Here is a 15094-nt window from a genome sequence, read left to right on the forward strand (position 1 = left end):
GTACAAGTGAAAATGATAAATATCATATATGTTATAACGGTTTATTATAATAAAAAATAAAAAATAGTGACCGCTGTTTCCTGATGTATTGTCTTACGCAAATGGAAGGGTCATCGTGTCACGCTGTTTTCGAAAGCAGGCAACAGCCGGAACACAATGTCCGGTACAACCCGCACAACGCCCATCAACGGTCGTTTGGCCTCCACCAATACAAGTATAATCGTATAATTACAGAGAGCTGCCACGTGTATGATTGTATGCGCTCAGGTACTCCGCCACTCCACCAAGAATACCGTATCTCCCCAACTCGTCATCCGCGTCGCCTTCTTCCCTCTCCGTTGTCGATGGACTCCAGGACCTCGACCCCAACCTTGCGCCCTCTCCCTCCCCGCTTCCCCTAAAAATCTCCCTCTCCTCCCTCCTAAACCCTAGGCCGCGATCTCTCCTCCATCAAGTAACCATTACAATCGGAATCCTTCCCATTTCCCCTGATCTCCGGCCTTCGGTCTCCACGTCATCCCGAGATTCCTCTCTCGTTCGCGGGGGGGGGGGGGGGGGGGGGGGGGGGGGGAGGGGAGGGGGTTCTATCTTTGCAGCGATCGAGCTAGGGTTTCGAGGAACCGGAGGGGAGTCTAGGGTTTTGAGGGGATGGGATTGGATGGGTGAAGGATGCCGGAGCTCCGCAGCGGAGTGCGCCGGGGCCGGGCACAGCCGAATCCGATAGTCCGGGCAGAGAAGCCAGTCGCCGGAAGGAGGAGGAGGGCGGTGAGGAACAGGCAGCAGGCGGTGGGGGGCGATGAGAACGTGGTGACGAGGTCGGCCGAGCGGAAGGAGGAGATCAGGTTTCTTGAGGGCGGAGGGGAGATCGGGGAGAGGAGGATGGATGAGTTTGACTGTGGTGCGAGGAGCGCTGATAAGCTTCCTGGCGGGGAGGATGAGGGGAGCACTGCGCCGATCCCAGAAAAGGTAACCATTTCTTCTTTGAACAAGAATTCCTTTTGATTTTTAGCAATGTTTTCATCGATGTACAACAAATGTTGCAGCGGGGATTTCGCAAGTTTGGTTCGCATTAAAAATGCTAACCTGTCCTTTCCAAGAAAAAAAAAAGAATTGTATCTTGTTTCATCTTGTGGTTCATTTCTCCGGGACTGAATGACTGGTTTAGGCACCCCCAGCCATTCTTTTCAGAGTTTTTCCTCTTTTGTACGGAATTTCCCCCTTCAATCTGGCTTTCACTTGTTTGATTTCGGATTCTTGGTATCAACAAATTTGTTCTTCTAACTTTTTGCCTGGAGGGAAGATATTAAAAAAAATGAAACAACCATCAGACACCAAACTATTTTTAACCAAACGAATACCGTTAACATGACGACAATGCCTCATTTAACATTTAGTATTTATGAGTTTAAGGTCCATCAAGAACCATATCTTCTGTCATGGTGAACTCCAGAAATTACTCAAACTACTTGTCTTATAATCTTTTATTAATGCTATTTTAAACTCTGCTAAATGCCCCATTTAAGGTTTCCTTCTTTCACAAATGCAGCTCATTTTCTGCTCATGCACATTCTATTTGGCTGAAGAACATTTATTATAAGATTCATGTCTAGAATAAGTTTCTTAGAATATTTACTTATGCAGAATTTGACAAGAAATTCTAACTGGTTATAGCCTATAGTCTGATAAGTCCACAAAGATGATATACCTTTTTTGGACCCTTGAGTCTTCAAAGCCAATTTATGTTCTATCTTTGAATTGCTCATTATATGTGCTGGCATATCTATATTATAGCTTGATATATTTTCTTTTCATGTGTCACTCTTTTCTATTTCTCCCTCTTTTTTAATCACCATTCTTGTAATTTTTCTAAAGAAGTGGAGAAATGAAATGCAGTCGAACAAAATATAGTTAATCATTATAATATTTTTATTAAAATTTCATTGATGCAATGTCTAGTTGGATTTATTATAAGAGCGTAGACAAGGTGAGCATTCAATAGTGGTGAGACTTATGAAAAGAAATTAACCAGATTCATGCAAATAAGGTAATCATTAAATATAAATGAGACTTATAAGGAGAACATTAAGAGGGATCAGATAAGTGAGTAGGGGAGCAAGTGGATCTGCGGCAATACTACCTAGACACTTGGCATGTGTTCCAAGTATTTAGGTGTCGCTGAATTCTTGGAACTTTAACCTCCGAAAATCCAGACATGGCTTCAGTTGCATACAATAATGATGGCGGAAAAGAACATTTTAAACTTTATTGGGGTTTTAAAAGGCGGTTACGATATGTGGGTGAGCAAGGGACCATACTGTGTATGTAAGTATTCGGTTGCAAATGTAAATTGGGGCTTGTCCTAGTGGGCACGCTTGTTTGCTTAGTGACTAAAGGTTTTAGTTTTATTTCTTGAATGGTGCATCCCAAAGAATTAGGATTTGGGTGGCTATAGTTCAGGCAGGCATCCTCTCCCCTTATCTAAAAAAATAATAAATAAATAAAATATATTAAATATAATAAAAGAAAGGGTAAACATTTTTTTGGATAAATAATAGCAATATTAGTGATAACAACCAATAATTAGTGTTTAGTACCTAATACTAATGACCAAATAGTAATAGTTACAACACAACTAATATGTTAGTATTATTAATAGCTATATTTAGAGAGGGTGGGCTTTGGTGCAATGGTAAGGTTGCTCCACTGTGATATAAAAGTCTTGTGGGCCCCCGTCAATTTCTTTAAGTTTCATTTTTGTGAACGTACTCCTCAGGTGGGATACTTAGTATGTTAGCTACAACACTGCACGGGTCGATACACACAACGCCTAGTATCCATCGTTTACGGTTAGGACTACTGGGGTATCTAATCTCATTTACTCCCCTAGCTTTCGTCTCTCAGTGTCAGTGTCAGTGTCGGCCCAGCAGAGTGCTTTCGCCATTGGTGTTCTTTCCGATCTCTACGCATTTCACCGCTCCACCGAAAATTTTCTCTATTGGCTTTGCTAGGCTAGTTATCTGAAGTCAAGCCTTGGACTTAGAATGAAATTGTGACCCATCTTTGGTTGAAAGCCTGGCTCCTTCATAGTCCGCAGCAGATAGAAGAAGGGTAGGTTTGTGATTCATACCATATGGCTTGCTATTTCATTCGGTTTGAAACATAAAAACAACCTCTCCAAGGGTAGGGTTGCGTGCATCTGATGCTCCCCAAACCTTGCCATGGCAAGAGCCTCGCGTACTAGGATGTTCTTTTTATTAATAGCTATATGCGGCTTTGTAGAAATCAACATTCAGCCTAACCTTAGCTTAAACCTGCTCCATCTTTAAGAGCTCACATGAGAGTAGGCTGATATGTGCCTGCACAATACTGTGGACCACATTTTTGGTTCATATAGGAAATGTGGCGCAGTCAAGTAATTGCATCTGCATAGGCGGCTAAATGGCATCCACATAGGCGCATTGCATTTTGAAACACTGAATTTTATTGTAAAGCTTTTATTTAGGTAATTCTAAAGTAGGTTCTAGGGTCTTGTTTTAACTAGGATTAGTGTGCAACAGTCCTACTTTTGGTTCTTCTAACTTTTTGCCTGCAAGGAAGATATAAAAAAAAAAATGAAACAACCATCAGACACCAAACTATTTTTAACCGAATGAATACCGTTAACATGACGACAATGCCTCATTTAACATTTAGTATTTATGAGTTTTAGGTCCATCAAGAACCATATCTTCTGTCATGGTGAACGTCCAGATATTACTCAAACTACTTGTCTTATAATCTTCTATTAATGCTATTTTAAGCTCTGCTAAATGCCCCATTTAAGGTTTCCTTCTTTCACAAATGCAGCTCATTTTCTGCCCTTGATCATTCTATTTGGCTGAAGAACATTTGATTATATGATTCATGTCTAGAATAAGTTTCTTAGAATATTTACTTATGCAGAATTTGACAAGAAATTCTAACTGGTTATAGCCTATAGTCTGATAAGTCCACAGAGATGATATTACCTTTTTTGGACACTTGAGTCTTCAAAGCCAATTTATGTTCTATCTTTGAATTGCTCATTATATGTGCTGGCATATCTATATTATAGCTTGATATATTTTCTTTTCATGTGTCACTCTTTTGTATTTTTCCCTCTTTTTTTAATCACCATTCTTGTAATTTTTCTAAAGAAGCGGAGAAATGAAATGTAGTCGAACAAAATATAAGTAATCATTATAATATTTTTATTAAAATTTCATTGATGCAATGTCTAGTTGGATTTACTATAAAAGCGTAGACAAGGTGAGCATTTAATAGTGGTGAGACTTATGAAAAGAAATTAAGCAGATTCATGCAAATAAGGTAATCGTTAAATAGAAATGAGATTTATAAGGAGAACATTAAGAGGGATCAGATAAGTGAGAAGGGGAGTAAGTGGATCTGCGGCAATACTACCTAGACACTTGGCATGTGTTCCAAGTATTTAGGTGTCGCTGAATTCTTGGAACTTTAACCTCCGAAAATCCAGACATGGCTTCAGTTGCATACAATAATGATGGCGGAAAAGAACATTTTAAACTTTATTGGTGTTTTAAAAGGCGGTTACGATATGTGGGTGAGCAAGGGACCATACTGTGTATGTAGGTATTTGGTTGCAAATGTATATTGGGGCTTGTCCTAGTGGGCACGCTTGTTTGCTTAGCGACCAAAGGTTTTAGTTTTATTTCTTGAATGGTGCATCCCAAAGAATTAGGATTTGGGTAGCTATAGTTCAGGCAGGCATCCTCTCCCCTTATTTAAAAAAATAATAAATAAATAAAATATATTAAATATAATAAAAGAAACGGTAATCATTTTTTTGGATAAATAATAGCAATATTAGTGATAACAAATTAGTACCTAATACTAATGACCAAATAGTAATAGTTACTATACAACTAACATGTTAGTATTATTAACAACTATATTTAGAGAGGGTGGGGTTTGGTGCAATGGTAAGGTTGCTCCACTATGATATAAAAGTCTTGTGGGCCCCTGTCAATTCCTTTGAGTTTCATTCTTGTGAACGTACTCCTCAGGCGGGATACTTAACGCATTAGCCACAACACTGCACGGGTCGATACACACAGCGCCTAGTATCCATCGTTTACGGCTAGGACTACTGGGGTATATAATCCCATTTACTTCCCTAGCTTTCATCTCTCAGTGTCAGTGTCAGTGTCAGTGTCGGCCCAGCAGAGTGCTTTCGCCGTTGGTGTTCTTTTCGATCTCTACGCATTTCACCGCTCCACTGAAAATTTTCTATGTCAACTTTGCTAGGCCAGTTATCTGAAGTCATGCCTTGGACTTAGAATGAAATTGTGACCCATCTTTGATTGAAAGCCTGGCTCCTTCACAGTCCGCAGTAGATAGAAGAAGGGTAGGTCTGTGATTCATACCATATGGCTTGCTATTTTATTCGGTTTGAAACATAAAAATAGCCTTTCCAAGGGTAGGGTTGCATGCATCTGATGCTTCCCAAACGGGCCGGTACGACATACCCTGATATGCAGCTTTGTAAAAATCAACATTCAACCTAACTGTTAGCTTATACCTGCTCCATCTTTAAGAGCTCACATGATAGTAGGCTGTTATGTGCCTGCACAATGCTGTGGACCACATTTTTGGTTCATATAGGAAATGTGGCGCAGTCAAGTAATTGCATCCGCATATGTGGCTAAATGGCATCCACAGAGGCGATCACGTGCATTGCATTTTGAAACACTGAATTTTATTGTAAAGCTTTTATTTAGGTAATTCTAAAGTAGGTTCTAGGGTCTTGTTTTAACTAGGATTAGTGTGCAACAGTAGTCCTACTTTTGGTACATATTGGGTTGGATTTTAGGTGTCAACCTCTATATAGGATAATGTGCAATTCTGAATTCTGCAATTTAGGGAAGATCTTGGTTGTCCATGTAAAGATTGGATATTATTTTTCAAGAGTTCTAGTTTACTTGTAAATCAAGTTGTGTAAAAAGCTAGGTAGGCCCTATGGTTGGTCATCAGGGGTATGCATGTGTACTATTGGAATGAATGAATGGTTTCTATTGGCCATGTTCAGCCCTTTATATCCTCTCTCTCTTCCCCTCCTCCTTGATTACCCTTATCTACTTCTATTTTTTCAAATTTTTACTAACATAATCTATCCTTCCATTCTTCTAAACCTCACTTTTCCTCACATTTTCTGCGGAAGTTAACTTGTGCTAGCTAAATTTTCTGTTGTACGATTATTACAGACAATCACCAATTGAGATATTACATTTAGAAACTGATTCTTAGGATCCATATATCCTCTCAAAGCATAAACCGTAATTTTCTTGGACTTTATGGTCTTAATATCATAGGAACTGTGCATTTTAGGAAAGATTTTGGCTAGAGACTGAATAATTGCTTTCCAAGAGTTCCAGGTTACTTGTGAATCTAGTCATGTAAGAGCTATCAAAGGGCCCTATAGCTGGCCATTAGAAGTATACTGCATGAACTATTTCAATGAATGAAAGGTTTCAGTTGGCCATGTTCAGCCCTTTCTATTCTCTTTCTCTTCCCCTCCTTGATCACTCGCATCTACCTTTATTTTTTCTGATCTTTACTAATATTATCTATCCTCCCACTCTTCCAAACCTCAGTTTTGCTCTTATTTTCTGCATAAATTGACTTCTGCTAGCTAAATTTCTGTTATGAGATTATTACAAACAATCACTAATTAACATATTATGTTTAGAAACTTACTCTTGAGATCCATATCTCTTCTAAAAGCCTAAAACATAATTTTGTTGACCTTTATGGTTTTTAAGATTAGTTAAATCACCTCTTCTGCCCTGTTTTCTGTAATATGACAACAAGGTGATTTCTTCACTTAAATCCTTGTTTAGTCCCTTCCTGAGGTGCACCTATTGCCTTCGCAGGCCACCCTTAAATGGTCCTGCATCAAATTCAATCTATAAAAAAAATAAGTATCTTAAGATATGCTGATGACTAGTTAAGATCCCTTTTTCAATAGGCCTTACATTTATGCCAGATTAACATTAAATAAAAATAGGTGTTACATCTCCGTAGAAAACTCTACACTTTAAAACTAGTACTGTTAGTGGTAATATGGTTGCAAACTCAAGTGTCATCAAATGCGATAAGGTGCTTTTTGATAAGACACCCAAAAAAGTGCGAAGTACCTACAATTCTAGCAGATGTGAGACACACCAAATTTGTAGTATAATGGTTTGCCATATTATGTTGTATTAAAGTGCCTAAAAGTATTTTTACACTTCAAAATTTTCAATTAAGAGAATTAAGATCTACCCTGATTAATTAGGTTATATGATAGAGAGGGAGGGTGACAAGAGTGGAATCTTTTCTAGAGTTCAGTTATATCAAAAAAGAGGGCTAAGATTAGTATTGATTAATTAGGACTGACGTGAGAGAGAGAGAGAGAGAGAGAGAGAGAGAGAGAGAGAGAGAGAGAGAGAGAGAGAGCAGAAAAGTGTGTCAGTTCTTATGAGGGTATGCAGACTCAAATGTGGCTTCCAAGCATCAGCAGATGAGAAAGATGCCTACCTGAAATGATGGGGCATTTGGTTTATGATAATTACAATAAAACTGCTACTTTAGTAAATTCATTTGGTTAATAAGAAACTAATAATAGCAAACCTGAGAGAAAAAAATCAACAAGTGTATGTGCATGTGCACTCTCTTCACAAAAGGAGCATTTTGAGTAATAATGAGCACAACACAGGGAAGCACAGTACCCGGAATCAATCAGGAGAACGGGAGGGCGAACTCAAACATAAATCAATCAGTGCTCAGGTAATGCATTAGTGCAAAAATATGGTTCTTGCACCTTGATTCAAACCAAAAAGGAACATATTTACTTTGTGGAAAAAAGAGGTGGAGTTTAAACAAACCTATGGGTTTATGGATTTGGTAGTGGAAGGCGGCTAGTGGGTCAGAATTACATGAAAATCATAATCACCATTTGACAGGGAAAAATAAAGGAGGAAGATCTTGATTTTGTAGTTCAGCCATACAGTCTGATTCGAGTGCTTTGAAGGCCTTTAGGTTTTGTGGAAAATTCACTGACTTGCAAGTAGTTGTCTGTGGTTGACTCACTAGGTTGCCAGTTTAGTGCAAGTTCTTGTCTTGCAATGACATGGGCATGAGAGAAAGGATATACTCTTCATATCCATTGACGGAATGGACTTTGTATGGATTATTGCATGGTTCGCTGTATCACCGCGAACTACTCGTTTCAGGGCATATTGAGCTGTATAGAGGGCGAATCGGCATGGTTTCGCCCACAGTTTGACACACCGGAGAGGAAGGGGGAGGGGGAGATGGAAAGAGATAGAGATAGAGAGAGGGAGAGAGGGAGGGAGGAAGGGAGGGAGAGAGAGGCCGAGAGCCCTCTCCCTCTCCCTCCCTCCCTCCCTCCCTCCCTTCCTTCCTCTTCCTCTCTTTCCTTCTCCCTCTCCCTTTCCCTCTCCAGCCCCCCTTTGTTGGTACACCACAAGTCAGCACGACACGGTACTGTACCACTGCCCAACTAGCATAGGTTCTGGTACCGATTCCGCTGACCTTGGATTATTGTTATTTGGACCTCTCCTATATGGCCCATGGAGCACTTTGGTACCATATAAGAATACAACATATTTGAGAAGTAGCAAGAAATGTCTCAACTCATTAAAGTGGCTGATCACCCATAGCATTTCTATATAGTAGTGGTGGATTTCCATGGTGTCAAGCATACCATAATGCAAGGATTTAAAAGAATAGCATTTAAAAGGACTTAGGATTAACCTTTTATGATTACTTAAGTTGTCCCTTTCGTCCATTAACTAAATGTTGGTTCTCATAAATGAAACAATATCACTTGAATGGTATGTAAAAACTTTAAGAGCATTCAGTTGTGGACATCATAATTGTTTTCCTGGCTTTTGTTGTCTTATGCTTTCTGAAACATTAGCTTTGCTCGTGCACCTGTTTTTCCCCTCTCTCCATAGGTCCAGTTTGGCAATTCACCAATATATAGAATTGAAAGGAAGCTCGGTAAAGGAGGATTTGGACAAGTATATGTTGGTCGCCGTATTTCTGCTACCAAGGCAAATGATTTGACTACTGGTCCTCATGCTGTAGAGGTATGTGTATTTTTCTTTGTGGTTATTTTGCATTTGGAACCTAATTGCTTCTAGTTCACTGTGTGTACATGTATTAGGTGGCCTTGAAATTTGAGCATCGGAGCAGCAAAGGATGTAATTATGGTCCCCCTTATGAGTGGCAGGTCTACAAGTAAGTGGCTTTTTTTAAAAAAAATATATATTTTATTATTTGTTGCTATTTTGTGTTGTTTTCAATAGATTTGGAACTCTGGAAATCTTAAGTTGTTGATGTAATTCTCCTTCATTGCCCTCGTGGGCTTGCATGTGCGCAGCATTCTTGGTGGCATTCATGGTGTGCCACGAGTCCATTACAAAGGCCGCCAAGGTGACTATTATGTCATGGTAATGAGAAGTCTTTTCAACAAAATTTACCATATTCAGTTATATGCTTGAATATGATTTTTTTAAAACACGTTTTGATATGCTTAAGTAATATGATACCATAATTTATACAGGTTATGGATATGCTGGGTCCAAGTCTATGGGATGTTTGGAATAATAATTCTCACACGTGAGTATTAAGATTCCTATTAGTCATTGCACTTGACTTTTTCATCTTCCCTTGCAACTTGACTGGTCTGTCCTTTGTTTCTGAGTCGTGCAGAATGTCCATTGAAATGGTTGCATGTATTGCTATTGAAGCAATCTCAATACTGGAGAAGATGCACTCCAGAGGGTGGGTCTTTTTTACCTTTGGTTTATGAGTTCTGATGAGTTCTAATTATTTCTGTATTTTTGTGGAATTTTCTTGTCTTCTTTATCTTTTTCTTTATGGTATTGATATGTAATTATGATTCACTATTTTTGTCAGTTATGTGCATGGAGATGTGAAGCCTGAGAATTTTTTACTTGGCCCTCCTGGAACTCCTGAAGAGAAGAAACTTTTTCTTGTTGATCTTGGATTAGGTAACTTGTTGGCATTATACAACATTGCCATCTGTCAGATTATTTTAGATATGGGGATTTTCTATATGGGGGATTAAATATCACTTAATGTCTAGTTTTTCAACTGTAAATTGATTTCAGCTGCTAGATGGAAGGACACTGCTACAGGGCATCATGTTGAGTATGACCAAAGACCAGATGTTTTCAGGTAATATAATAAGATTAATTGTTGAAGTTTGTATAGTGGCGATCTTCAATTAGATGAAGAATCATGCTTTGTAGTGCCATTTGTTTTTAGCCTGCGGAACATGGCCTCATCTCTTAGGCCTTTATGTTGATATTGCAGAGGAACGGTGCGCTATGCTAGTGTGCATGCTCACTTGGGAAGAACTGGAAGCAGGAGAGATGATTTAGAATCCCTTGCTTACACTCTCATTTTTCTCCTCCGTGGCCGTCTACCTTGGCAGGGATACCAGGTTTAGCTGTTTGAAACAATATTGAAATGCCATGACGCTTTCCCATTTGTCATCTTAGGTGTTTTATTTCCCCACTTTTTGTAGGGCGAGAATAAGGGCTTTCTCGTTTGCAAGAAAAAGATGGCTACCTCTCCAGAGTCTTTGTGTTGCTTTTGCCCACAACCATTTAGACAATTCGTTGACTATGTTGTCAACTTAAAGTTTGATGAAGAACCTAATTATGCAAAGTGCATCTCCTTTTTTGATGGCATAGTAGGTCCAAATCCAGATATTAGGCCAATCAACACAGATGGTGCTCAGAAGGTATATTAATGTTCTTCCCTACTCTTTTCCATCAAGAGCGACTTTCTAGTTCTAACTCATTCTGTTACCCATCTAACCTTTAGTTATATTCCGTGAAGCTTATATACCAGGTTGGTCAAAAAAGAGGCCGGCTGATGATGGAAGATGAGGATGAAGAGCAACCGAAGAAGAAAGTCCGAATGGGGATGCCTGCAACTCAATGGATCAGTGTCTACAATGCCAGGCGTCCTATGAAGCAAAGGTTGATGCCTTAACAATGCATTATGCTCGGTAAAGATTGAACAAATGAAGAACAACTCAGTTCTCTTTACTGTTGCAGGTATCACTACAATGTTGCAGAAGCAAGACTTGGACAACATATTGAGAAAGGAAATGAAGATGGATTATTCATCAGCTCAGTTGCTTCTTGCACAAATCTGTGGGCCCTAATTATGGATGCTGGCACTGGCTATACTGCTCAGGTTTATGAACTCTCACCATGTTTTCTGCACAAAGTAAGTGCCCGGGCATTCTTCCTAGTGTGATATTTCTTTGTTTATCAGCATTTCATTCTACATCTTATTTAAGTCTGAGATGACGTCATTCACAGCATGAACATGCGGGCATGTATTTTCCTGCTAATTTATAATATTGTTATGTGTGGTGGTTGTGTAAAGGAATGGATAATGGAGCAATGGGAAAAAAATTATTATATCAGTGCACTAGCAGGAGCGAATAACGGAAGTTCTTTGGTTGTGATGTCTAAAGGTATTTTCCTTAAAAGTCTTATTATTTTGAAGTTAGCAAATGTTAAGCAATTGTGCTCATACCTCATGTTCTGATGGTTTCTTGTCCAGGTACACAATATGCACAACAGTCCTACAAAGTTAGCGATTCATTTCCATTTAAGTGGATAAACAAAAAATGGATGGAGGGATTCTTTGTCACTTCCATGGCCACTGCAGGTAGCAGATGGGCGGTTGTCATGTCTCGAAATGCTGGTTTTTCAGATCAGGTCATTTTTCTCCCTGCTATGTATTTGTATTGGGAATGGGAGTTACTGCATCGAGCTGTATTTTGATGTTAGCTTATGGTTTTCTTATCCTTGTTCAACAGGTCGTTGAGCTTGATTTCTTATACCCCAGTGAAGGTATTCATCGGAGGTGGGATGGTGGTTACCGAATTACATCCGCTGCTGGAACATGGGACCAGGTGGCTCTTGTTCTGAGTGTGCCCAGACGGAGGCCTGCAGATGAAACACAAGAGACTCTTAGAACCTCTGCATTTCCTAGTCAACATGTGAAGGTAGGTTCATTTTAATCTTGTTTCTTTGATGTCTAACTATAAAGTCTGTTGACTTTGTTATGATAAATCTATTTTCTCTCAGGAAAAATGGGCAAAAAATCTCTATATTGCATCCATATGCTATGGCAGAACAGTATCATGAAGTTCCATTTCCTAATCCTGATGATGGAGAATTTGCGCGTTCATGCAACAGCAATCGCATATATTTCTTGTCTTGGAGATGAATGCCTTTAGGCTAAGAGAAATTTTGTCATGTAGACTTTCCTTTATCGGAGCCCATCATACATGTCAGCTACAACTAACAAGTGGTGCAGTATCACTTCCAAATTCTGGAGATGCCCTTGCATGAGCTGTTCAAAAATGCATCACAGGTATCTTTATTTAATGTAATGTTTGTATAGTGAATAAACTTTGGTGACAAATGTATGGATCTAAAAGTTAATGCTTTAGGAAGTCGCTGCCAATTTGATATGACATTCTTTTTATCAGTGGCACTAGTACCTTTTTTTTCCTTTTGCATTTGTAGGTGCTGCACAAGGTTTATTTCGTCTATTCATTAAATTATTGGCTGATTTGAGGCAAGTCTTGACAATTCTAGAACAATGTTACCTGTCTCATATCAGTCACCATTGATAAGCTTTGTTTCATGGTTATCTTGTTGCTCCATTAAATAGTTATATGTAAATTTGATTGCAATTAAGTTTATCTGCTAATCTCAATGCATGGGTGCAATCTTCGTGCTTCTCAGTCAGGTGAGATCGTGCTTGAACTCTGTGGCCTTCCACTTCCTTTAAGTTCAAAGCAGCAGGTTTGTAATGTGTGTATATTGCCATTTGGAAATCAGCTAGCTTCGTTGATTAGGACTACATTATGCTGTTTGGAAATTTATAGCTTGCGATGTGATAGCATAGTCTAGGAGGTTGTTAGATTCTGTATTTCCTGTTAATAAATCTTCAAGTAGACAAAATTTCCAGTATTGTTAATAAATCTTCAAATAAACAAAGTTGTCAGTATTGTTTGTCTTTCTCATGTGTCCATTGAGGATGACCCTATGTGGTGGAGTTGATGAGATATGATTGGCACATGAATGCTAGGTTACTTTCAAGATCAAAAAACAGCCAATTGTTTGATGGTTTATGTGCAATCTTTTGGACACAGTTGGGTGGGTCGAGATCTGTCCACCATTTTGGAACCACCATGCCCACTCTATAGGCCATGAAATTATGTTCTTAACAGAAACTAAAACGCCTCGTTGACTAGATGATGTGGCTTCCACCAGCTGCCATACGTTATTGGATGGGATGGAGTTGTATCTTTCGCGCGAAAAAAGGATTCACCTTGAATCTATTATTGTTTCACCTACTATTCGTTTTGAGATTTGTGCAGATAAATGTTTAAATTTGGAGTGTTTGGGACCAGTGGGCCGGTAATCCACACGGTGGATTCGTGTGAAGGAACATGAATCCTTCTTTCATGAGAAAGATTGTACCCTAGTCCTTACTAGATGGCTTACTGTATGTCATGAATCCTTCTTTCACCAGAAAGATTATATCCTAGCCCTTACTAGATGGCTTACTATATGTATGTGTGAGCCATGCATATCTAATGATGTTGCGGTGACCATCTAAATTTGGAGAAATTTCTCTACGGTGCATCGATAGTACATCGATAGTACCAATAATTTCTTTTAAATTTAGAAAAATTATATCTTATAACATGTGCATCATATGGCTGTGTGCACCGTCAATCATGACCGCTCGTTTTTATGGATCGGGGTGCAGGATGTGTTTTGTTCTTAGAGCTTCTAGTTGTCACGTGGCTAAATCCTTTTTGGCAGGAACGCAATGGCAAAATAGTTCCCACTGGAAGACGCAGTCAGGCCAACTTGCCTTCGACCAGAAGCCTGGAAACAGCTTATTCCGTATTCAAACCTTATGCACTTTCTTCAATTTATTGTTGACATGCTCGGTTTTGTCCACATTTACAAACATTACCTGTAGGTAGAATGCATTGAACCAGCCACCACCCCACCAGGGTTGTTATTGGAAATTTTCTTATTCAAATACAAGTCCACAATCAGTCAAGATACAGCAAGGAACTCTGCTAGCCTGGCCCAAATTTGGAACAGAAATATGAGGCATCGTAACTTAAATGTCTCGTTCAAAGAAAAAAAAAAGAGATAAAATTGGAGTGGAAAAGACATTTCAGACTTTTCTTCAAAGGCATTTCAGACTTCTCTTCTTCCACTTAATTTCAATGCGGAACGTCTATCTCCCAGAATTATCCATCTTTTTTCTTCCTCCAGTCTCCATTTTCAAGGTGAAGAACTATCTCTGAGGTATTGGCAACTATTAAATCTAATCTAATTCAGAGAAAACATGGAAAGAAAAAGAGAAGGCATCTTATTTACCATTATTGATGATTTTTTTTTCCGGAAATGAAAAATCTTTTTCCTCATTTAAAGTCATATCTCTTCATCATGTGGTTTTAGCAATTTTTATATTGAAGAAACAACCCGTCAATTGCAATGCCTTAGCTGCTGAGAAGTGATCACAGAGAAGGAATTCAAATCGTTCGCTTTATAAAGCTTTGTGAGCTTCTCTTTCAGCGACACCATAGAAACATTTCAATATGGATGATAAATTTCTCTAATGAATTTGCTGGTTCTAAGAATGATTACCTCAACGCTGATGCCAAGCTTAAAGTAGCATAGAATTCATTCCTTCAAGAATGCAAAAGAGAACAAGAAAGGGGGCGAGAGCACGAACCACCTCCTGATTCGGAACATAAAAATGATGACAAGGAATGGGGTGGCCTTTCAAGCCAAGCATGTATTTACAGAAGCTAACTGGATAGCTGCCTATGCAGCCCACCATTCAGAGTACACCCTGTAGTCACGGGGGGAGCTGTCACGGATACTCTGCAAGTTTGTGTTTTTTTATTTTATTGGATGTATTTGTATACGCATTATAT

General features: G+C 39.0%; 1 protein-coding gene across 2 annotated transcripts; it reads left to right on the forward strand.

Moving 5' to 3' along the window:
* The first annotated feature begins 291 nt into the window (after positions 1-291).
* On the forward strand, positions 292-12840 carry LOC103710237 (casein kinase 1-like protein HD16). 2 transcript variants are annotated; one of them, XR_003386280.2, is made up of 18 exons: positions 303-539; positions 578-966; positions 9018-9152; positions 9230-9303; positions 9446-9515; positions 9629-9684; positions 9778-9849; positions 9985-10079; positions 10200-10266; positions 10405-10534; positions 10619-10837; positions 10936-11078; positions 11157-11331; positions 11494-11584; positions 11674-11831; positions 11933-12121; positions 12204-12492; positions 12648-12840. XR_003386280.2 is itself a non-coding variant. In XM_039130371.1 (17 exons), exons 2-17 carry the CDS (start codon positions 670-672, stop codon positions 12261-12263), a joined length of 2031 nt encoding a protein of 676 aa, XP_038986299.1. In that variant the 5' UTR covers positions 292-540; positions 579-669; the 3' UTR covers positions 12264-12840. The 2 variants fall into 2 exon arrangements, 1 of the variants encoding a protein (XP_038986299.1); XM_039130371.1 differs by having other exon boundaries at positions 292-540; positions 579-966; positions 12204-12840.
* The last annotated feature ends 2254 nt before the right edge of the window (positions 12841-15094 follow it).

The sequence above is a fragment of the Phoenix dactylifera genome, chromosome 9, assembly GCF_009389715.1.
Source record: "Phoenix dactylifera cultivar Barhee BC4 chromosome 9, palm_55x_up_171113_PBpolish2nd_filt_p, whole genome shotgun sequence".
In the NCBI taxonomy this organism is placed as follows: Eukaryota; Viridiplantae; Streptophyta; class Magnoliopsida; order Arecales; family Arecaceae; genus Phoenix; species Phoenix dactylifera.